Genomic DNA, 24,159 nt, shown 5'->3' with positions numbered 1-24,159 from the left:
GCATGTTTAATGTTTGCATCGAATGTCAGTTGTGGTTTATTTGTAGAAATGTTCTTTTGGATACATGATGCCCATTGACTTTAACTTGAGTCAAGATTGTGCCTATTATAATTAAAACTGTGAAATGCAAGTTCATTTAGCCAGTAAACAATTTCTTTTGCATCTAAAATGTTTGGAGCTAGAGAACAAAATTTAATATTGCTTACAAGTATGTTTTAAAAATTTTTCCATCTAAGGCATCTGTTTTTGCAGTTACATATTCAAAGCACCTTTTAATTTTGTATATTAATTATAAAAATTAAATTGGATATTAGGGGAACCTTCGACCAGAGGATGCACTGCAAGCACTCACTATCTACGAAGGAAAATTTGGTCGTCTAAAAGATGATCGTGAAAAATGTGCCAAAGCCAAAGAGGCTTTGGAGCTTACAGATACTGGATTGCTCAGTGGGAGTGAAGAACGAGTACAGGTATGTATTCTAAGAACTTTGAAGATGAGGTTTTATGCTGCTATGCAATTATTTCTAGCAGCAAGTAATGAAAATGATAGATTCTGTCCTTTTGTAAAAACTCAGTGTTGTCTAAATTCTGGGTGGGGTGGAGAGAAGGGAACCAATGATATAGGAAGAGCTTGGTTCTGACAGGTGCTTCAATTTCCTAGGTTTGCATGTATTGGATGTCTCAAATGTATCTAAAATAAAATGGGCAGGCAATTACCCGTGTCAACATGACTAATTTAAAGGTATAACCTTGAATGCTTGGCTAAGCAGTATCCTCCTGTTTTAGTCTCAGGAATCTGCCAGGGACTATTTAGACAAGCTGTTATCTTACCAGAATATCTGCTCTATTTTGTACAAAATCAATTGAAGGTACATGTCCTTTCCAAAAGGCAAAAAATGAGCTAGCCTGTGAATGGAAAATATTATTGCCCTGTTACATACACCAACTTGAATATCATTCTCAGCAAATGATGTCTCAACTACAGTTCTCAAACTTATCATTTGTCTCCCTTTTTACCAGATTGCATTGGAAGAACTGCAGGATCTCAAAGGAGTTTGGTCTGAGCTATCCAAAGTCTGGGAACAAATTGACCAGTTGAAAGAACAACCATGGGTTTCAGTTCAGCCACGCAAAGTATGAAAATATATTTTCAAATGTTTGAAGTTCTCTAAAATTAAAATGCTTAAATTTGTGCAGACAGCTTTGTTTTCTTCATCTGTCTTATGGTGATTGACTGGAAAACATAAATATTCTGCTTGGCATTCAGTAAGAGACAGAGATTGAGGGTGAGCGACAAAAGGGCAAGAGAGTAAGATGTCCATAAGCTGAACTAAATGTTCTGTGGAGATTTTCTAAACTGCAGGTGGAAACCCATCCTTATACCCTAATTGTTGGTTGGCTAATGCTCTCTATCTTGGTTCACTGGCTGACCACAGAAACCTACTAGTGAGCCATAGTTCAGTCATGTCAGGCCTTAAGTCCACCCCAGAGCCCAGATTGGTCCTCAGTACAGATACTTAGCACACTCCATAGGTACTTAACAGTTAAGCCTCCAGCAACAGGTATGTTGATGTAACCTTGACTTTAAAAATAGATGAAAGCCAGACGCACGTTTTAAAAAATAAGCCACTGGTTTCCACAGAATAATGTGTAGCTGCAGAACTCTCCCTGCAAACTAGTGAAAATCTCAAAATGGCATTTAATCGTGCATGGATCGATCAGACGCTTGAAATAAATAATCCTAGTATCCTGTAGTCTGATCAATGTCCTTTTTATATAAAAAGGAAATGATTATCACAAAATATGTAATTACTGGAAAGTGATTTTTCAGTAGCATTGGGAATCCAACATCCTTGTTGTTTTCAGGTGCTGATTTGAAAATTGTTCCTCTTTCACCCAGACTTGCCACCAAGTGTCCGTGTATTCTCCCAGACTATTTCTCTTCGCAAACATGATGTTCAAATACAGAGCTCTGAATGTTGCCTTCTGTTGCTGTGAAATTTGGTTGAAATCCCTACAGAACATTTGATACAGTGCTAATGTGTTTTATAGGCAATTGATACCTTGCATTGACTTATTTCTGCTTAACATTAAAACAGCTCCGTCAGAATTTGGATGGATTGCTTAACCAACTAAAAAATTTCCCAGCTCGTTTACGCCAGTATGCTTCATACGAGTTTGTCCAGAGGCTTCTGAAGGGCTACATGAAGGTATGTCCTTTAATTTGGGTTTAGTATAGAAAATAGGAAAGCATTTTGTTCATTTGTATGACCAAATGATAAAATGCTAATTTTACACCTTTTTTCCCCATAGATTAACATGTTGGTGATTGAGCTAAAGTCTGAGGCCCTGAAAGACCGCCACTGGAAGCAGCTGATGAAACGACTCCATGTTAACTGGGTGGTGTCTGAATTAACCCTGGGTCAGATATGGGATGTTGACTTGCAAAAAAATGAAGCTATTGTTAAAGATGTGCTACTTGTGGCCCAGGGTGAAATGGCTTTGGAAGAATTCTTGAAACAGGTTTGTTACAGGCAGGATTGAGAGAGAACTGAAATCCTTGCACCATTACTTCCCATAATCAGTATGATTTGTACTGGAAAATAGGATTACTTATTCAGGAACTCACCCAGCTATGTCACTAATGCCTCCAAATATAAAGATGCAGTTAAAGAAAGTATTTACTTTGTAAAACAAAATAATTGTAGTTCATACGTCTGGCTCATTATAGGAGAGCAGCCATTAAAGGCCCTGTAAAGAAAGGAATCCTTTCCATCCTCGAACTGTAGCTTAGTTGAGTTCAAACAGTTAACACTGACATCTGGATGATTACAGGGTTCCTTCAGACAAATGTTCAGGCTGCAAACTTAGGCACTTGTGGTTTTAGTACCAGGCAGTCCATTTTTTTTGGGTGGACTTGGATTTAAGAATCAGGGTGGGGGGAGCCTTCTAGATTTTACAGCCTCCAAGAAAGGAAACCTGCCAAACGTACCTGATCTGGCTGACATGTGACTCAATACAGCACTGCGGTTGATTCTGCAGTGCACATTCATGCCACTCTATTGGAGGCAATTAGGAGTGAACAACAAATGTTAGCGATCCTATCAAAGAATAAAGGGAAAAAAAGCTTTCACTAGGCATGAAAGGTAATTTTCAAATTTGATTTGCCTTTTCTTTGAGGTTGAGTAAATCGGTGGCCTCCCATTTTCTTAGGACTAGTGCTGATGTGTTAGTGCCTCCAATTCCATTATCACTTAAGTCTTCAAGTGCAGCTTCAAGTGTCTTATTCTTCTAGCTGTCCTAGCAAATTTTGACCCATGTTCAAATACAGATTTAAATATTATACACTTGTCCATGGATGATGTGCTAAACAAAGCAAATTTCCAGTAGCCTGTTTGTAATTCAATGTATTTAGTTCAACTATTGTCCAGGTAACCATCAAGGATAAATTCCAGTGGTATTCTTTTCTGCTGTCTGAAATACTGATCACTGAGCTTAATTCTGTGCAATTGATCTTATTCTAAAACTTGTTACAGATTAGAGAAATGTGGAACTCCTATGAGTTGGACTTGGTGAATTATCAGAATAAGTGTAGGTTGATTCGTGGCTGGGACGATCTGTTCAACAAGGTGAAAGAGCACATCAACAGTGTGTCTGCCATGAAGCTGTCCCCCTACTACAAAGTAAGTACTTACGAGAGTTTTTATACCATTATGTTGCTTTATGCTTTGCCCTTTTTTGCTATGAGATGAAATCCTTTCTGAATTGTACTTAATCATCCTTCCACCATATGTTTTACAATTGTTACATTTCCAGCTTTTGTGTTCATGTTTTTATAATTTTGCATTTTAATTTCTATTCCTTCATGCTTTCGCTCACCTTGCATTAGGCATTACCAAATTACAAGGTATCTGCTGTGTGTCTTTAGTCATTTTTGATGCAGTGAGATTTTAGTTACTTTTTGTTTTAAGCCATCTAAGAATTTCTGCTCCGTTCAAAATATTTGTAGAGTTCAGCAGTGATGGTTTTCCCAAGCAGCTTGTGTAGTAAACAGATTATAGATTTTATTAAAAGCCTAATCAATATAACTTTCTGTGCTAATTGTAACATTTCTGTAGGTCTTTGAAGAGGATGCCTTGAGCTGGGAAGATAAGTTAAATCGTATAATGGCACTCTTTGATGTATGGATTGATGTCCAGCGTCGCTGGGTCTATCTTGAAGGCATCTTTACAGGAAGCGCTGACATTAAGCATTTGCTACCTGTGGAAACTCAGAGATTCCAGAGGTACCTGAATATATTAACATTTAAAGCTAAACAGTTATTTCAAAATTCTTAAATTGAAGTGCATGTTCTGATTTTTATTGTTATTAAACAGCATCAGCACAGAGTTCCTAGCACTAATGAAGAAAGTGACCAAGTCTCCCCTCGTCATGGATGTTTTGAACATCCCAGGAGTGCAGCGATCATTGGAACGGTTGGCAGATCTGTTGGGCAAGATACAGAAGGCTTTGGGAGAATATCTGGAGAGAGAGCGATCATCCTTCCCTCGGTAGAGAATTGAATTTTTTTTTGAAAAAGTGCATTGCATTGGGTGCTGGAAAAAGAAATTGCACAGGGAAAAAGCTAGCATCCTGGAGAAGGAAGCAGTACTTGAATAGAATTGAGCAGACAAAGAACCACCATGTTAACTACAAAGACAGGTTTGCAATGAATGTATGTAAATTAAAGTATGGTGAATGAGGTTGGTGAGCAACAAGCAAAAGTAGCTGTTTGGGAATGTGATGTAGGGCAGTAATGGAAATAGTTTGACTTAACAGTAAGAACTGAGCACTTAATGTTGAAGGATGTAATATGCTTAGAAGGTTGGTGGATTAGCAATGCTCCTGAAGGGAGAATTGTGTAATGTTGGAAAGAGGATAACTCTTGATGGAGAAATACAGAATTCGTTTCGTTGAAGTTGAGGCACGAAGGGAGAGAGGTGATCACACGCCTGGGAATATTCAGTAGGCCTCCACATAGAGGTATAAAAGAAAAAGTAAATCTACAGTGAAATCAGATGTGCAAAAATTATAAAGTATTGATGAACTTTAATGACCCTAATCGAAAGGCTGAGCAGGAGATATTTAAGAAGTGTCCAGGAGCACTTCCTTGACCAACATTTTCTTATCCCACATTATTTCTCAGATTCAATAATGCCTCTTTCCTAATTGGACTAGGTGGACTAAATGTCTGGGGGAACACTTGGCAAAGAGTGATCCTATGAAAGGTTTAGCTTAGTAATGGAGAACAGCAAGGAACAACCTAAAAAAAATTCAGTGGAATGAGAAAGGAACTAGCCTGAGTAAAATGGAGCCGTAGATCAACAGAGTCGTGGGTGATCTTTAAAGAGCTGTTTCGAATACAATTTCAACTAGGATTAAAGCTAAGGGAACCAAAATCAGGGCTCCTTGGATGACAAGATAGAGAATATGTTGAAACAAAAAAAAGAGAGGCATACAGAATGAATTATGTGAAAAACAGGCCAAATACAATAAGTTGGAAGGAAATGTGAAGAAGAAAATACACCTGACAAGAATAGAATGTTGTTAATATGAAAGGAAACCCAGAAATCATTTATCCACAGGTAAATAAGTAGTTGGCTGGTCCCTATTGGGGCCAAGGAGGATGAAATATGCTTAGAGGTACAAGGCAGCATTTGTATTGCTGCTCAACAAGGAAGAGAATTAAAAGGAAATTGGATGGGAGTATATTTGAAACCAAGTTCAATTGATAATTGGATAGTAAAGGAATAAGTTGTTTGTTTATTAGTCACAAGTAGGCTTACCTGCAATGAAGAAAGTTCTCTAGTTGCCATATTCCAGTGTCTGTTCAGGTACACAGGGAGAATTTAGCATGGCCAATCCACCTAACCTGCATGTCTTTGGACTGTGGGAGAAAACCGGAGCGCCCAGAGGAAACCCACGCAGACAAGGGGAGAATGGGTCACTGTCTGTGTGGAGCTTGCACAATTTGGGGAGCAAACCCAGGTCCCTGGCACTGAGGCAGCAGTGCTAACCATTGTGCTGTCCACAAACGGATAGAGACAGGGCAGGAAAGTGGAGTTAATGTAGCAATTCAACCATGGTCTTACAGAATGGCAGAACAGACTCAAGCTGAATGATGTATTTTTGTTCCTTATGGCCTTATGTTCTTTACCAGTGAATATGGTGTATATTTGTACCGATTTTCAGGTTCTATTTTGTTGGTGATGAGGACTTGCTGGAAATTATTGGCAACAGTAAGAATGTGGCTAAGCTGCAGAAACACTTTAAGAAGATGTTTGCAGGTGTTTCTAGCATCATTCTTAATGAAGATGCTACAGTTGTCTTGGGAATTGCATCGCGTGAGGGAGAAGAGGTATTTTTGAGTGTTTACTTAAAATGTATTTTGCTTTACTGAAGTTCACAAGTGTATTGATTTAAATATGGGAGAAAGTTTTAAATGCATTTAATTATCTTTCAAAGTAACGTTGAGATGAATAATTTTTCTGACAGGTGCTTTTCAAGACTCCTGTTTCAATCACTGAGCATCCTAAAATTAATGAGTGGTTAACCTTGGTGGAGAAGGAAATGAGGGTTACCCTGGCTAAATTGTTGGCTGAGTCAGTCACTGAAGTTGGAATCTTTGGCCAAGGCACTTCAATTGACTCTGCAGACTACATTTCCTGGATTGATAAATACCAAGTATGTATGTAGAAGTGAAGAATAGTTAATATACAGTAAAGTGGCAATATGCCATTTCTAAAAACCTTTTCAGCATGTTTGTTTATTTTCCTTATGATGCACTTAAATCTTGGCAACTGCTTCTAAAACTGGAACACTGCAGACTTTGCTTTGTCCAGGCTGTAATACACCACGAGAGACAACACTAATGGCTAACTAGATTTTCTTAATTTATCTCTAAATGTAGGCCCAGCTTGTTGTCCTTTCAGCTCAGATCTCATGGTCTGAAAATGTGGAAAATGCCCTGAATAATGGTTCCAGCAGTGGTCAGTCCCCACTTGCCCCAGTCCTGGTCAATGTAGAAGCTACGTTGACTGTATTAGCAGATTCTGTATTGATGGAGCAACCAGCACTTCGCAGGAGAAAACTTGAGCATCTGGTGAGTGAATGTCCTGTATCCCTGCAGGAAAAATTAGTAGTGCTGTGAACAGTTCTATTAAATAGCAATCTACTTGACACACACATTCTTAATGTGTCTTTAATACTTTTCGCCATTTGATGTAGTTTTTCAAAATCTGATTAACATTTATTTTGGGTATTTAATGTTTAACTTGCAAATACATAATAGTTGACTCCAGTATCTTCCAGAAGATGGCATATACTGAATGGATTTTCTAAGACTTTTAGTTTTGCTATGTCAAGAGATTAGTGGAGGACTCACCAGAGTTACTTGGCCACATTGCTCAAAAATGTACTAAATAGAATTTTAACTTTCTAGCACTTCTAATAATTCATTATTTTCTGTTACAGATCACTGAATTAGTACATCAGAGAGATGTAACCAGGACGCTGATCAAGAATAAAGTAGATCAGCCTAAATCTTTTGACTGGCTCAGTCAAATGCGATTCTACTTTGATCCCAAGCAAACTGATGTGTTACAGCAGCTATCCATACAGATGGCTAATGCCAAATTTAATTATGGTTTTGAGTATCTTGGTGTCCAAGATAAACTTGTACAGACACCTCTCACAGACCGTTGTTACTTGACTATGACGCAGGCTTTGGAAGCTCGTCTTGGAGGATCTCCATTTGGTAGGTGATGGTCAACAACTTAAATATTATACACTAAAGAAAATTAAAGACCTTTCCTGTTGACCTCTAGGCATCAGTAGATAAGGTATCATAAACATATCTTGAAACATGAATTTTTTAAAAAGTTTGTCACAAGTTTATTAATACAGCAGTGAAGTTACTGTGAAATTCCCCTAGTCGTCACAGTGTGAAACCTGTTTGGGTCAGTGCATCTAACTAGCACATCTTTCAGACTGTGGGAGGAAACTGGAGTACCTGGAGGAAACCCATGCAGACATGTGGAGAACATGCAAATTCCCCACACAGTGACTCAAGCTGGGAATCGAACCTGAATCCCTGGTGCTATGAGGCACCATGCTGCCCACTAACTTTCTGAGGGGACCTGACGGTAGGTACCAGGCAGATGTTTCCACTCATTGGCGGAGGCTAGGATTGGGGAACAGGATTTAAGAATCAGCCTTGAAAAGAAAGTAGGAAAATATTTTCTGTGGAATTCTGTTTGAGCAGTGGAGGCTGGGTCATTGAGTTTATTCAGGGTAGAGTTGGACAAATTTTTTGTAGACAATGGAGTCAAAGGTTTTGGGGAACAGATAGAAAAGTGGAGTTGAGACCACAGCCATGATTTTATTGAATGGTAGAGCAGGCTTGATGAGGCAAATGACCTACACATAAGTCTGATGGGGTGGCACAATGGTTAGTGCTGCTGCCTCAGTGCCAGGGCCCTGGGTTCGATTCCCAGCTTAGATCACTGTGGTGTTTGCACATTCTCCCCATGTCTGTGTGGGTTGCCTCCAGGGTGCACCAGTTTCCTCCCACAAAGATGTGTGGGTTAGGTTGGCCACACTAAATTGCCCCTTAGTATGATGGGGATTAAAATGGTAAATACATGAGGTTACAGGGATAGGGTCTGAGTGGGATTGTTGTTAGTGCAGGCTTGATGGTTGCCTTCTGCACTAGGAATTTTATGTTCCTATCACAAAACAGATTGGTAGTTTGCATCAATGAATGTCTAATGTAGACAGTCAAGCTTAATTGTATTGCTCTCCACATTTAAATAGGCTGACATGAGAAATGCCACCCCTGCTCGCCCCCACTGTTTTTCCATAGCACAATTTCTCAGCCAGGGTCAATATCAGGACAGAAGGAAGGAATTAAAATTGGCCAATAAAAACACCTTAACGTGGACCACGTTAAAATTTTTGTCTTTTCCAACTGAGTTCTTCTTGTTCAGATATTTCAAATGGATCAAAAGTAAAAGCACACTTCAAAGCATTTAGTTTGTTAGCTAGTTTTTTTAAAAGCAGCATCTGTTAGTGAAGTGACATTTAATTTTCTAGCACTGTGCTTACCGCAGTGGTTTGTGTGTTTCGTGTTTAATTCTTTTGTTCCATATTAGGTCCCGCTGGCACTGGAAAAACAGAATCTGTCAAGGCACTTGGACACCAGCTTGGGCGTTTTGTTCTGGTCTTTAACTGTGATGAGACCTTTGATTTTCAGGTGCTGATTTTAGTACTGTGGTGCCAATCTATCAAATGTGTTTTATTAAACTTGTGCAAAACAGAAATACTTTTCCAGTATAATAGAATTTTGCCTGTGTATAAATGACAGTGGGACAAGTGCTGGAAAATGGGATTAGCCCAACTTTAATGATTAGTTATTGGTGTTGCAGACTCAGTGGGCTGAAGCGCCTCTTCTGCAGTGTGCAACTCTGACTCTATTGAGCAGTAGTGACGTGAATTGTATCTTGTATAGGCTAGTTGTAATGGTATTTAGTATTAACTATGAAAGGAGGATCTGATGTGGGAAAGTTTTTAAACTAATGTAACCCCTCCAATTACTTACTTTATATTACTGAGCAAAATGATAAAGTAATTTAATTTGTTCCTTATTACTGATCTCAATTGCCTCAATTTTTGGATGCTTTACATAAAATTTCTACAATGCTTTCAGTACTTTTTTTAAGAGGTTTTCCTCACCTCATTGATTTTTTTCCCTTAAATTAGGCCATGGGTCGTATATTTGTGGGTCTCTGTCAGGTGGGAGCCTGGGGTTGTTTTGATGAATTCAATCGTCTTGAAGAGCGTATGCTGTCGGCTGTATCCCAGCAAATACAGTGCATCCAGGAAGCACTCCGTGAGCACTCTAATCCCAGCCGTGATCGAAGTAGGTAACATTGTTCAGTATTTGATTTGTGCTGTTCTGATCTTTCTAGATACTGGAAGTTTACAGCTTTTCTACAGTGCAGCAATCTAGCTACTTTTGCATTTTTCAGCTGGCATGTTTGCTATTAGCCTAAGTATTCTGCATTGACGTACATGATCTTCAATTGATTCTGTATCTCTGGACTTTTTTTAAAAAAATGTGCAGCAAAACTGAGAATGGTGCAGACCAACAGCGACCACTTGTATTTATATGTTTTAAAATTCTAAGATTTACAAAAAAGGGGAAAAAACAAAATCCGTTGTTAGAGGATTGTAGATGAAGGACAAAATCTAAACTGGTGGGAGCTTGTTGAGATGGGGCAAGGCACTGGAGTGGTTGGTTGGAAGATCATTTTACATTTTGAGACAGGGAACTAGTATACTTCAGTGAGTATAGTGAATAAGTTAAATTTTGATGCAGGACAGAATATATTTGACAAGCTTAAATTATGACCTGCTTAAGTAGAAGGACAATGAGAGGACCTCTGTAAAATTGAGTCTAAATATGCCAAAAGTATAGGTATGGGCCTTAGCAGCTGGGGGCTGAAAATAAAGGTGGAGGTGGAAATCAAATGAGAATATGGAATTTGAAGCTCAGTTGTTGATTCAACAGGTCACCAATATTTTGCACAATCAAAGGCCAGGAAGGAAATGATGTTAGGTCAAGGACTGAAAACAATTCGCCCACAACCATCCCACTGTTTGAAGGCAACTTGACACACCCACTGCTTGATTTTGGATCAGCAGTCAATCAGTGGTCATAAGATTGTAGGCTGTGTTGCAAGGTTAGACCAGGGTCTTTTTGTTTCCACATGGAAGCTGGTCATGTGTCTCCATAAATTAAGACCACCCTTGGTTGAGTAAGGAAATAGGACTTTTCAGGATTTAAAAGTGAATACAGGTCAGGAGGTGTAACTGTTGCTGTAGATCTGCCCCTGAACGGTGAAGTGGGAAGGCATGATTGATGTTTACAGTTCTACAGAAGTAAAGGAAAAATGTAATACGTTGCAGCCAGAGTTAGTACCTTTTTAATCCAAGACTTTGAGATAACTTAAAGCTAGATAATAGCGTTTTGGACAGGCGATTGGATAAGGTTGGGGATGTCACATTTGTGGACTTTGGGGGAGGAACACCAATTTAAGTTAGTGGGGATGCTTGGTTGAGTAGAGGGGTAACAATTTTGTAACAGGCTATTTTCTACCCAATAAAAGATAATCTAGTAGCTTGTGCATATTATGTACATGGGAACTGGTGGCAGTCACCTTGTGAGATTTGTTACATGGTGATTCGCCATTGCCTGTCGTGGCTTGAGGCCCACTCTGGCATAGCAGTCTCTGCAGCATTTGCTGCAAGGAAGAAATTGGGCTAAGAAGGTGCACAATTCATTGACCTCTTTTATCGGCCAGCTGAGCTTTTGGTTTGTGCCAGCCTCTTCCAGTGCCCTCCCAAACAGCTCCAGAGGTCACCAGCCATCGGTGACTGACAGTGTCAACAGGGACAATGTCCTTCATATTGTGCTTGCAAAAGCCCTTGTAGAGAGAGAGATTGATGCCCAAGAGGCTGTGCCCTTAAAGCCAGTTCACCATATAGAAGGTTTTTAGCATGCAGCTACCATCTATCCGATGGATGTGGCCGAGTCAATCGGGTGGAAGTAACTTAAATTTTTTATGTAATGTTATGGATCCTTCTGAAACGATTTTAATATTGGAATTGAAGCCTGCACAAATCTTTTGAAAGCTGCCACATTGGTCTGTTTAGTTGCTCCCCTAGTTATCATTCTGCCATGCCTAGAGATGAATTTTTAAACTATTAAATAACATTTATAACCTGAATTTACCTTAAATACAATTTTTACACCCTCAATACAAAAATATTCCAAACTAGTTTCTTAAAGATCAGAAATATAAATTATGAATTGGATTACTACTCTCCTCGTCCATTTAACAAATGTACAGTTTTAATATAATTATTACTCGTTTCAGTGGAATATTCCCTTATTCTATAACCATTTAAATCTGAAGTAATTTAAGCCTCTGCTTTTGTCCATCTCTTGACATTTTCTCAATTAAGTTGTAATTGCAAGATGAGCAGGAGAATTGTGGAATAGTTCAGACGTGATCTAAAGGAATGATGAAACAGGATTGAGATGCTGACCAGCCTACTACTATTATGTGAAGCATTGAATTTGTAATTTCAGCTTTACCACTTTTCTTTCAGGTTCTCCTACAATCACATGTGAGCTGCTCAACAAACAAGTAAAAGTCAGGGCAGATATGGCTATTTTCATTACTATGAATCCAGGCTATGCCGGTCGTTCCAACCTACCAGATAACTTGAAGAAACTCTTCCGTAGTCTGGCCATGACGAAACCTGATCGCCAACTCATTGCGCAGGTTATGTTGTATTCACAAGGGTTCCGTACAGCTGAAACCCTTGCAAACAAGATTGTTCCATTCTTCAAGTAAGAATCTCAACTTATTCTTGACTGGTTCACTTTTTTGTGGCATAATTGAGAGAAATGATAAACCTTTCATGTTAATTTAGTAAATGTTCTAGTTACACAACTGGCATACATTGAATTTGTTCAAATTTTTTAAGGCTTTGTGATGAGCAGCTGTCATCTCAGAGCCACTATGATTTTGGCCTGCGAGCCCTGAAGAGCGTGCTAGTAAGTGCGGGAAATGTAAAGCGGGAGAGGATTCAGAAGATAAAGAAAGAGAAAGGAGAACGTGGTGAAGATGTTGATGAGGCAGAAATTGCAGAGAACTTGCCTGAACAAGAGGTTAGTTGTTCAACAGAACACTGTCTGAAAGGATTGCAATTTTATGTCATTTAAGCATGTGAAAGAAAAACACACGTACCTTTAAGACTAAAATATATTTCATTGCTATCCTGGCCTAACCATTGCTGTTTTGATCTTAGAATTTGTTTTTATTTAAGTCCATGTCGCCAACAAAATAGAGAAATAAAGTAAAATGTTTGTTTGTGATGTTAAGGTTAAATTAACTGGATATGTTCCTTGAATATCTTAAACTGGTTATTGTACTCTCTCATTCTCCATTCAGAATGTGCAGTGGAGCACATCTTAAAAATAAGCATTTCTGACTCTACATCAACCAAACCTTAACTTTAGATTTTAAGACTTGTGGAACCATTTTTGTATCGAATTACTGAAGTCATGAATTGATCTATCTCTTCAGATTCTGATCCAAAGTGTCTGTGAGACAATGGTTCCCAAACTGGTTGCAGAAGATATCCCATTGCTCTTTAGCCTTTTGTCTGATGTATTCCCTGGAGTACAGTATCATCGAGGAGCAATGACTAAATTGCGTGAGGAATTGAAGAAAGTTTGTCAGGAAATGTACCTTACCTATGGTGATGGTGAAGATGTTGGTGGAATGTGGGTTGAAAAGGTGAGCTCTGAATTTCCGTCTTTGTAGATTGTATGCCTTGTCCAATATTGTATATTATATTTGTATATTCTTTGGCTGTTTAACTGCGAAGTTATTTTAATTATGTTCCATGTTAGGTGCTTCAGCTATATCAGATCTCTCAGATAAACCATGGTTTGATGATGGTGGGACCATCAGGCAGTGGAAAAAGTATGGCCTGGCGTGTTTTATTAAAGGCCCTTGAACGGCTTGAGGGGGTAGAAGGAGTCGCTCACATCATTGATCCCAAAGCTATCAGCAAGGACCATTTATATGGAACGTTAGACCCAAATACTAGAGAATGGACTGATGGATTGTTCACACATGTTCTTAGAAAGTAAGTTGAATGGAAATTTAGTTTTCTCACCAATTTTTCTCTCTCCTCTTCCTGAAGATGTTGAATCCCCTGTTTAGTTAGCTACCCTCCACTCTTTCCAATGAGCCATCCTTCACAATTGAGACTCCATATTGAATGCCAGTAGGCTATTCAACAGCAGTGATGTGGTAGCCAAGTTTGATCTTAACCAAATGTTCACGCTTCTATCAAGGATTAGCCTAGTTTTTCTTAGTCTCTTTCCTAATTTGGGTATTAAGTTGCAACCAACTAACTTGGGTGCGGAGGGGGCTCCCCAGATCTGGTCAATTCGGCTTAGCTACAGTCTGGGAAAACTTGCTTACCCCTCCATTGGAAGTGTGAATTTTTAATTTGGTTTAAAAAAAAATCAGTATTAAATGTTTATAATTTTAAAAAAGTTGTTAATTATGTAAATACTATCGTTCTTAGGATTATTGACAACGTACGAGGTGAACTGCAGAAACGCCAGTGGATTATCTTTGATGGTGATGTGGATCCTGAATGGGTAGAAAATTTGAATTCTGTTCTAGATGATAACAAACTGCTTACTCTGCCCAATGGAGAGCGTCTCAGCCTTCCACCAAATGTAAGAATTTTTGCAAAGGACGTACAGAATTCATGTTCTTCCAAAAGAAAGTGACAAGTCGTAAAATATATGCTGCTGTAAAATTTTGTTTTCAACAGGTACGAATTATGTTTGAGGTCCAAGACTTGAAATATGCTACGCTGGCCACTGTATCAAGATGTGGAATGGTATGGTTTAGTGAGGATGTTCTCAGTACTGATATGATATTCAACAACTTCTTGGCTAGACTACGTAACATTCCTCTGGATGAGGGAGAGGATGAGGCCCAGCGTAGACGCAAGGGCAAAGAGGATGAGGAACAAGAAGCTGCTTCTCCGATGCTTCAGGTACCCAATCTAGTTTATTGGTGAATTTTCTGTGCAAGAAAGTTTGTAATTTCCAAAACAGGAAGATCATGCTTATATTTGCATCCTGAATTGGTTTGGCAGAGGCTGAATCTTTCTTTTTATGAACCAGACAATTTAGAAGCTGTATATTGAAATAAAAGGTAACTGATGCTGTATATTACTCTATTGAATAATAGAAAAGTCAGACTGTTTCCCCACCAGTCGATCTCTTGCAAATCTGCTTTGTACTTTTTATATAGGAACTACTTTGAGTAGCTCTTCTAAGAACTTTTTAAGCTAGAGTGCTCAACTTTTTCATGAAGGGCAACATTTCAGTTATCGCCATGGAGCTGGATTCTGGCCCCCAGACCAAATGTTGAACAACTCTGCTTTAATTGCTCGACTTAAATGAGTTTCCAAACTGTCGTCTTGGTCATAAGTTTTAACTGTAAACATTTTCTTTAATATTAGCTCCCACATAATTTTGATGTCCTGAAATAGCATCATAGTGACTTCTTCTGTAGTTGTCAATGGCTCAAATAGATCATGCTTTTACGTCTACAAATATTAGAGATCAGAGGTGCATAATTCACTTCCAAAAGTGTTGGAATGTTTTCATTTCAGGATAGCTGACAGAGGGAAATGCTGTCAGTTCAGAAGTTAAGGAACGGCACAAATGTGAGCAGCAGTCAATAACATTTAAGTCTCTATTTCCTGCAAATGACTAAGCCATTCTAAGTATCACTTGTTGCAAATGCACCCTAGCCACTCCCCACACAGACTTGGGGTACCAATATTTCTATATAATACAATCTCACCAGATCATAAGAAATGAAGGGAGGAGTAGGCCTTTTAGCTCGTCAAGCCTATTTGCCATTCAATAAGATCATGGCTAATCTAAATGGGACCTTAATTCCACTTTCCTGCCTGACCTGCTATAACTCTGAAATTATCTTTTTCAATCAATAATCTACTCAACTCAATCCTGCTGTTCAATAACCCATCACTCTCTGCTTTCTGGACTAGACAATTCAAAAAACTAATGATCCTGAAAAGAAATCCCCCCCGCCCCCAATTTCCATGTTAAGCAGGAGACACTTTATTTTCAAACCTTTCCCCAGTTCTACATTCCCCACAATAAGAAACATCCTCCCCGAATCTACGCTGTCAATATCCCTTGGAGTCTTTATGTTGCAATGAGATTGCCTCATTCTTCAAAACGCCATTGTGTAAAGGCCCACGGAACCAGTAGTTTTTAAAAAAAACACTATCCCAGAAATCAACTTTGTGAGCCTTCCCTGAACTTTTCCAGTGCAAGTATACTTTTACCTCTTATGTCCTACTCTTTTCGACATTAGCAGTGCTCACACTGTGGTCCTTAAATTCTTCACTCACTGGTTTTTTTTTTAATAAACACAAGCATCTTCTTCCCTTTACAAGTTAGAATAAGAATCAGAACAGGGTTTTGACACCAAAGATGCAGTTGACAGCTATTATAGTTGACTTTACAAATTAAAATCAGGCTGACTAGAATTTGCACTGCCAAGGACTGCATTGAGAGCGCAAAATAAATCACTGGGATTTCTGTTTTACTTTGTAAAATTAGGTGAGCCATCCCCCAAGTGGTTAATTAGGTTTAGATAATGCAGACATAAAACAATGATTTGGTCAGGAGAGGCTTGGCAGGCAAAGGGAGTTCACGAAACACCTCTATTGGATGCACTAAAGAGATGTGGTTAGATTGCATCGCCTGAGCTATGATTCTACAGAACATTTGTACAGATTTCTGCTGCTACTGCCTGTGTAAGTCAACCCACATATATAAGGCTGACCCCATTTTCCAGCCCCCAAAAATCATGTTTTTGTACATACTTGGCAGATATATTGACCCTCTTCAGCATGCTATGCTTGTATACTCATTAGTAGTTGATCTTAAATTTTTCTCTCCCAAATGCATGTTTTAATCATTGATACCTTTTACAAAAGAGCATAAAGAATTAAGCAGGCAATCTAGGACCGTATTGCAAAGCTGTGTGGGAATTTAAGCTATGTCCAGTTTTTGCATGAGAAGCAAATGACATTTCAAAATATTGACCACCCACCCCTCACTCCAGTGTTTCACTTTTTTAAACTCTCCGTGCAAGTCAACCATTGTTGTTTGTCCTTTGAGGGATTTTTCAAGGTCCCAAACATCAACTTATGAACTGACATCTATAACAGGTGCCTTAAAATGTTGTGATTATCTTGTGCAGTAGTTGCTCTGTAAAGTTACATTACACTGTAAATATTTTATTACAGATACAGAGAGATGCAGCAACTGTTTTGCAGCCATATTTCACTTCAAATGGCCTAATTATCAAAGCAGTAGAACATGCAGCTAAGATGGAACACATTATGGATTTTACCCGATTACGATGTCTTGGTTCTCTCTTCTCTATGATGCACCAAGGTTGTCGAAATATTGCATTATATAATGCTAACCATCCTGACTTCCCAATGCAGAGTGACCAACTGGAACGCTACATCCAGGTATGGTTTTCTGCAAGTCTTGGCTTCATTTCCATGTATAAAATTAGCTAATGTACCGTGTCATGTAATCTTAATGCTTGTTTTTTGATTAGAAATACTTAATTTACGCCATTCTGTGGTCACTTTCGGGTGATGCGAGGTTGAAGATGAGAGCAGAACTTGGTGAATACATCAGACGAATTACCACCATTCCACTGCCAAGCACGCCTAACATGCCTATCATTGACTTTGAGGTAGGAAGTGTATAATTTTAGATCTAGTCCCAATTGTTTGCCAATTTGTTATATTTTATATTCTGTTTTGAATTTCCTAGTACTGATTTTCATGACACTTCTAGACAGAGAACCTATATTTAAATTTCACCTGTGAATGCTTGATTTGATAGATTTTCATTCATTGAATTAATTTGCTGTTGCTGGTATGGGCAACATTTATTGACCATCTTCATAGCACTTGAGAAAGTGGTGGTGAGCTCCCATTTTGAACTGCAGTGGGTAATTGGTGAGTGTGCACCATACTGTTAGGGATGGATAGAATATTTAATGTACATGATATTTCCTATGTTAGTCTAGATTGGCACTGATCAGCTGGGAACATTAATTGAATAACTTCCCATGAATAAATTATTGAATAATAGGTCATTCAGCTCATCGTGCAACCATGATTTGTTGCTTAGCCTCTGCTTCTTCCCAACAGCATGTAGTTTTGTTCACTTCAAGTATTTCTCCAGTTCCTTTTTCAACACTCGAACCTGCTTCCATCATTCCAGATTGCAACTATTTGCCTCTTAAAATAAATTCTTCATGTCACCGTTTTAAATCATTATCTTAAATTAGTGTCCTCTGGTTACTGATCTTTCAGTCAATAGAAACAGTTTCACCTTTTACTCTGTTAGAACCCTTCACAACTGCCCGCTATAATTTTGAAAAGCTCTATCAAAACTGCTCCAAACTCCCTCTGCTCTAAGGAGAACATCTCGTCTGTGCAGGCTCAATTGGCTGGATGTTCTCCTGCAATGTAGGAATTCTAGGAAATGCTCAGGACATGGATGAAGATCTTTTTTCAACTAGGTGTGCTTCATGAAGGATCTGTGTTCAACAGGGCTGAAAGATGTTTTAACTTGTATGCAGATCCTGAAATTAGAAGCCATCAATGTATCAATCGCTTCCTCTTGTATTGAACAAGGTGGCCAGCAACTTGTTTCTAGGCTTCTGCTGATGCTGTTCTAAAACTGGAATGGAAATTGTGGTTTTGCCTCTCCTTTGTTCCCCTCATGGAAAGAGATGTTCTCCAGTTAACGACACTATCACAAGTAGACGTTAAGACTATAACTTGAGGAAAATCATGTGGAAACCATGTCCTAGCAGTTCAGTGTACCATGTTTGATATGCTATGAATGTAATGTCATATGTTTGTATGCTGGTAGCAAATAGTCAAGATTATCTTGTTTACATGGAGCAAATTGTAGATTTGACTTTACTAGTCCAGCAGTTCGTTCATAACGTAATCTCTTTGCCAAAGTGTATTTTGTCACAATACAACTGAACAGATTCCAATTGAAAATAATTGGCTTGATTTTGTGACATTCTTTGTTTATTCTCTCTCTGTTCTCTCTCTCTCTCTCTCTCTCTCTCCCCTCTCTCTCTCCCCTCTCTCTCTCCCCTCTCTCTCTCTCCTCTCTCTCTCTCTCTCTCTCTCTCTCTCTCTCTCTCTCTCTCTCTCTCTCTCTCTCTCTCCCTCTCTCTCTCTCTCCTCTCTCTCTCTCTCCCCTCCCCTCTCCTCTCTCTCTCTCCCCTCTCTCTCTCTCCTCTCTCTCCTCTCTCTCTCCCCTCTCTCCTCTCTCTCTCCCCTCTCTCCTCTCTCTCTCCCCTCTCTCCTCTCTCTCTCCCCTCTCTCCTCTCTCTCTCCCCTCTCTCCTCTCTCTCTCCCCTCTCTCCTCTCTCTCTCCCCTCTCTCTCTCTCTCTCCCCTCTCTCTCTCTCTCTCCCCCCCCCCCCGCCCAATATTTAGGTATCCATTACTGGAGAATGGGTTCCTTGGCAGTCAAAGGTGCCACAGATTGAAGTTGAGACTCACAAAGTTGCTGCCCCAGATGTTGTTGTACCAACTTTGGATACAGTCCGTCATGAAGCCCTTCTTTATACGTGGTTGGCTGAACATAAACCATTAGTCTTATGTGGCCCACCTGGTTCTGGCAAGACAATGACGCTATTCAGTGCCCTAAGAGCTCTACCAGATATGGAAGTAAGTATTCTCGCCGTTCAACTTGCCTTTGTAGCTTTGCCATTAAAACAGAACTATGTAACCGTTGCTTCTGGAATATCCATTTCCCCCTCTAATTTTCATTGATATAACTGATGTAAGTTTAAAGCTGATCCAGCAATGTTTGCCTTCATTTTCTTAGGTCGTGGGTCTGAACTTCTCCAGTGCAACTACACCTGAGTTAGTTCTGAAAACATTTGATCACTACTGTGAATACCGTCGGACGCCGAATGGAGTTGTCTTAGCACCTGTGCAGCTTGGCAAGTGGCTTGTGCTCTTCTGTGATGAAATCAATCTTCCAGACATGGACAAATATGGCACTCAGCGAGTTATATCCTTTATTAGACAGGTTAGTAAAAGGAAGCATGGCAGGTAGTTGAATTAAAGCAAAGATGCAGTGATTGAAGCATATTCATTGTGGGCCAACTTTGTTTCAGATGGTAGAACATGGAGGTTTTTTCCGTACTTCAGATCAGACATGGGTTAAATTGGAAAGAATTCAATTTGTTGGAGCTTGTAACCCATCTACTGATCCAGGAAGAAAGCCACTTTCGCACAGGTAATAATTCTGCTGTTTTGCATTGTAATGTGTACAGAAGCTTAAGGTTTTGAATGAATTCAGCTTATACAGAGTGGGTGTGTGTAAAGTTAAATAAAGTTAAAGAATAAACATTGTAAATAAAATTAAGAATTTCAATTGCTAGTTTTCAGTCAGAGTATATTAAAATATTCACAAAAGATAAATGAATCGGCTGAAACTTTACATGAAACAAAATGCTCAATCTTCAATTTTTATCAACTATTTTACATTAACACCAGAAATTTGAATCCAATGCATCGTAAAACTGCTTTATCCATAAATGTCCTACGTTTTTTTTTGTTCATTGGGATCCAGTAGGATAGCTTTGGTTAGGTCAGGCTTGGATCAGCTATATTCAAAAGTCCTAAATTTGTACTGCAAGTCTGTAAGTGATGGTTGGGAACATTATAAAGCCTTTTTACTTCTGTCTTCACAGATTTCTGCGTCATGTGCCTGTTGTGTATGTGGATTACCCAGGACCAGCATCTCTCACTCAGATCTATGGAACATTCAACCGTGCTATGCTTAGATTGATTCCATCTTTACGGACATATGCAGATCCTCTTACTGCAGCTATGGTGGAATTCTACATTATGTCACAGGTAGCTTGTTTGCCATCTGGAGCATTGAAGCCTGTGATAAAGATGTTTCAAGTCTTCAAATTAATAAGTGTAGATGAGGAGAAATTTCAGTATTTTTGGTTAAATTGATGGTGGGGTTGGGTGGCAGGGGGGTGGGGGGAGAAATGAAGTGCACAAGAATCAAATAAAATGGTGGGGAGTGTAACTATTGGTTCTGTTGATCTTTTATAGCAAAACAAAAGACTGGATCAGCATCTACTGAGTGGGATAGATGAACGTTGCTTGATATTTTTTAGTGGAGGTTGAGGAAGGAAGTTGCACATTTCTTAAATTAGGGAACCAGTGATGGCATAGGAAGAGTTCATGGTAGAAAAATATTAGCTGAATTTTGCATGGAATCAACTTGATGTGCTAATAACCCTTTGCGCTCTGGATTTTCTTGTATATCTCTCAATCCTCACTTCCTTTTTAATGCAGAATAATATATTTTTGTTAAATATACTTAAACTTTTGAATACAAAGATGTATTTTCTATTTGCACAAGTTAAAGACAGTACAATTACCTTGTGAATTAAATGCAGTTTGAAATTTTATTGAAATGGTGTAAAAACTGATCTTTGCTCAATAACATTGAATTATTTCACAGGAACGTTTCACCCAAGACATACAGCCGCATTACATTTACTCCCCCCGTGAAATGACACGTTGGGTGAGAGGAATCTTTGAAGCTTTGAGACCATTGGAAACGCTGGCTGTTGAAGGTTTGATTAGAATCTGGGCGCATGAGGCTCTGCGCTTGTTCCAAGACAGGTTTGTATTCTATATGTTCAAGATCCTTTATCAGTACTATTGCTCTTTTTGCTGTTTACACTGAACTAAGTTAAGATGTATGACAGCAAAGTTCATGTTCCATTGCTTCCATTTTAAGACTTGTAGAGGATGAGGAAAGACAGTGGACAGATGAAAACATTGACGTGGTGGCTCTCAAGCATTTCCCTAACATTGACAAAGACAAAGCTTTGACCAGACCCATTTTGTACAGCAACTGGCTATCCAAGGTAAGAAATTGGCTGATGAAACACCTTCATAAAATGTAATTTGTCAAAATTTGGTGGGCTTGATGTGCTGGATTTATTAATTTTCAGTTAAATCATTTAGATTGTGTACTAAATGTTTGTGAATGGTTAATTATCTGTTTCTCAAAATTAAATAATTATAAGCTGCTAATGCTTGGACAAATGTGTAACAAATATGTATGAGCAACACAGCTCATGATTTTTGAGTAAATTAGGAATGGTTTAGTCTTGGTCTACCCTTCCAACACCATTTGGATTCCTTTCTCTGATTCTGCAACCAAGGGTCCCGCATTCTATTTAAACTTCTTCAATAAGACCTCCTGATTTTTTTAAAGTTCACGTACTGGCAGTCTGATTCCACATTTCTAGGCTATTACTCAAAATTGCAAAATACTTTATTTTCATTTAGCTCTTCTTTTCCCTCCACTCCCTTTAATTTTAAACTTGCCTGAAAAATTTTCCTGGATTTTGTTTGCTTCCTTCTTATTCCTGGAAATTGAGCTCTATCAAATTCATGCTACCTTCTCCCTTGTGGAAAAGTGGTCAAGGTTTTGAAAAGGTTTCCTGATGAATTTCAGTAAATTCCTGCATGTATACTAATTGCCCCAACTAAATTTAGTTTTTCAGCACCTGTATGTACAATAGAGGCAGTTTTTATAACCTCTCAAAACAGCACACCCACATATATTTTATTTTACAGTGACCTGTAACTTTCTTTCACTTATTGCTAATTTTCAAACCAACCCATAAATACTTGTCAGATCCCAATTAATTTCTTTAAGGAACATGTAAATTTCCTTAACCATAAGATGCCACTTCTTTTTGTAAACTTTACTGAATACAGTTGACTCCATTTTCCACTCATTGACGTCCTTTGGCTGGGTAGAAATGGGTCTTGAGGCATCCGATTGTTTCTGAGACACACGTTTTATTTCGGTACTTTGGATTTCCTATATGCACATCTTTGATTATTCATGGTCTTCCCTCCTGCATCACCTTGATTCAACTTAGTAGTAGATCCATAGTGTTCTGCCCTCTTTGTTTAAATGGTGAGACAGATTCATGTTGGCTGACTTTAAACCCATAAATGAAGACTATGTTAACATTTATAGCTTTTCCATTCCCCTAGAAGTGATTTGTGGGCCACAATTGGAATCTGTCTATTCCACGTTCTGCATTGAATTATATTTTGGCTAGTATGAATTGAATTATATGTTGACCAGTTTGGTCTGTCTTTTTCAAAGTCCTATGTATACTTTTTAGGATTATATACCAGTAGATCAAGAAGAATTAAGAGACTACGTCAAAGCCAGGCTCAAAGTTTTCTACGAGGAGGAGTTGGATGTCCCCTTGGTACTGTTTAATGAAGTTTTGGATCACGTGCTGAGAATTGACAGGTAACAATTATGCACAAGTATTTGCGTAATCTTTAATTTTCAGAGAATCCATGGATTAGTTGAAGCTGATGTGACCCACATTTGTGTCTGTACTTAAATTTATGGAAAATTGCATTTGCATTCTGCAACAGGACAGATTTGGAAATGATAGGGAGGTTACAACTTTGATCTGCCAGATTTGAAAAGATCATGCAAAGAAAACTTGGAAAATTGTTTTCTTAGTGTGGATTACACTACAAAATGATAAAAGTTTTTAAAATTATGAAAGGGGTGTGATAAGGTCAATTTCGAGGTAAACCCTTTCCAGTAGTTAAAAGGCCAGGAAGAGAGACTTGTGCATAGGTGAAATGTAAACAGTTCAGAGCAGAAGGCAGCAGAAATTTGTGACCTTCAGACTCCATAAATATGTGATCCAGTCTTCTCTTTATAAATCATAATTACATAATCAAAACATACTATTTTGCATTTATTGACCCTGAATATCATAAGCAGCTTTTTTCCAATTCCACTATCCCATCATCCAGTGCAGTTAACTTTCTTTTCTCCTCTGAATTACTTATGCTATTTGAGCTTCCAACACCATATCCCTTTCATCATGGAAGGCCATCTGCTCTCACGTCTGAGGTATCGCTGGTCTTTGCCCTACCAGAGTCCATTTTCTACCTAAACAGTTGGATGATGGTTTAACTCCAGATTCAGTGACTGCACTGGAATTTTTCACATTTTAAATATTTACCTCCCCATTGGCCAACAGTGTATTCATGCATTCCAAGAAACTGGAATCCAGTACGTTGGACTCATCCATGATGAAAGCAATCTTCTCATTTTTGCAGGAGGTATCAGCCTGGAGATATCCAGGCTGATATCTCCATTTTACATACTCCATTAACTTGAGCTCATTCACGTCTCTGTAGAAAACTGGCATCAAGTCCCATTCAGCATTGGCTCCCACTCTACCAACAACTCAGTTTTAAAATCCTCACCCTTGTCATTCAATCCCTTCATGGCCTTGGCCTTGTCCTTGCCCTGCCCCTCTAACCA

General features: G+C 38.8%; 1 protein-coding gene across 4 annotated transcripts in view; it reads left to right on the top strand.

Annotated features, from left to right (window-relative positions):
* The window catches only part of dync1h1 (dynein, cytoplasmic 1, heavy chain 1), an 86,466-nt gene that overhangs the window by 18,518 nt on the left and 43,789 nt on the right, over positions 1 to 24,159 (top strand). For 2 of the 4 annotated variants that reach the window (XM_080202497.1, XM_080202498.1), the window contains exons 17-45: positions 315 to 470; positions 1,021 to 1,134; positions 2,100 to 2,210; positions 2,314 to 2,523; positions 3,537 to 3,683; positions 3,890 to 3,907; positions 4,119 to 4,285; positions 4,377 to 4,550; positions 6,232 to 6,397; positions 6,535 to 6,723; positions 6,950 to 7,141; positions 7,513 to 7,795; positions 9,192 to 9,292; positions 9,799 to 9,958; positions 12,214 to 12,457; positions 12,595 to 12,778; positions 13,197 to 13,409; positions 13,526 to 13,764; positions 14,212 to 14,368; positions 14,467 to 14,694; positions 16,993 to 17,223; positions 17,316 to 17,456; positions 19,233 to 19,466; positions 19,627 to 19,833; positions 19,922 to 20,043; positions 20,501 to 20,666; positions 21,292 to 21,455; positions 21,574 to 21,703; positions 22,985 to 23,118. In XM_080202497.1, coding sequence (XP_080058623.1) covers positions 315 to 470; positions 1,021 to 1,134; positions 2,100 to 2,210; positions 2,314 to 2,523; positions 3,537 to 3,683; positions 3,890 to 3,907; positions 4,119 to 4,285; positions 4,377 to 4,550; positions 6,232 to 6,397; positions 6,535 to 6,723; positions 6,950 to 7,141; positions 7,513 to 7,795; positions 9,192 to 9,292; positions 9,799 to 9,958; positions 12,214 to 12,457; positions 12,595 to 12,778; positions 13,197 to 13,409; positions 13,526 to 13,764; positions 14,212 to 14,368; positions 14,467 to 14,694; positions 16,993 to 17,223; positions 17,316 to 17,456; positions 19,233 to 19,466; positions 19,627 to 19,833; positions 19,922 to 20,043; positions 20,501 to 20,666; positions 21,292 to 21,455; positions 21,574 to 21,703; positions 22,985 to 23,118 — 4,982 coding nt within the window. The remainder of the gene's footprint in view (positions 1 to 314; positions 471 to 1,020; positions 1,135 to 2,099; positions 2,211 to 2,313; positions 2,524 to 3,536; positions 3,684 to 3,889; positions 3,908 to 4,118; positions 4,286 to 4,376; positions 4,551 to 6,231; positions 6,398 to 6,534; positions 6,724 to 6,949; positions 7,142 to 7,512; positions 7,796 to 9,191; positions 9,293 to 9,798; positions 9,959 to 12,213; positions 12,458 to 12,594; positions 12,779 to 13,196; positions 13,410 to 13,525; positions 13,765 to 14,211; positions 14,369 to 14,466; positions 14,695 to 16,992; positions 17,224 to 17,315; positions 17,457 to 19,232; positions 19,467 to 19,626; positions 19,834 to 19,921; positions 20,044 to 20,500; positions 20,667 to 21,291; positions 21,456 to 21,573; positions 21,704 to 22,984; positions 23,119 to 24,159) is intronic. The other 2 variants (XM_080202499.1, XM_080202500.1) reach the window with 1 other exon arrangement.

Source organism: Carcharhinus amblyrhynchos, chromosome 14, assembly GCF_965287045.1.
Source record: "Carcharhinus amblyrhynchos chromosome 14, sCarAmb.v2.hapA, whole genome shotgun sequence".
Taxonomy (NCBI): Eukaryota; Metazoa; Chordata; class Chondrichthyes; order Carcharhiniformes; family Carcharhinidae; genus Carcharhinus; species Carcharhinus amblyrhynchos.
The sequence above is the reverse complement of the archived record's forward strand: the minus strand, read 5'-3'. Positions and strand labels throughout refer to the sequence as shown.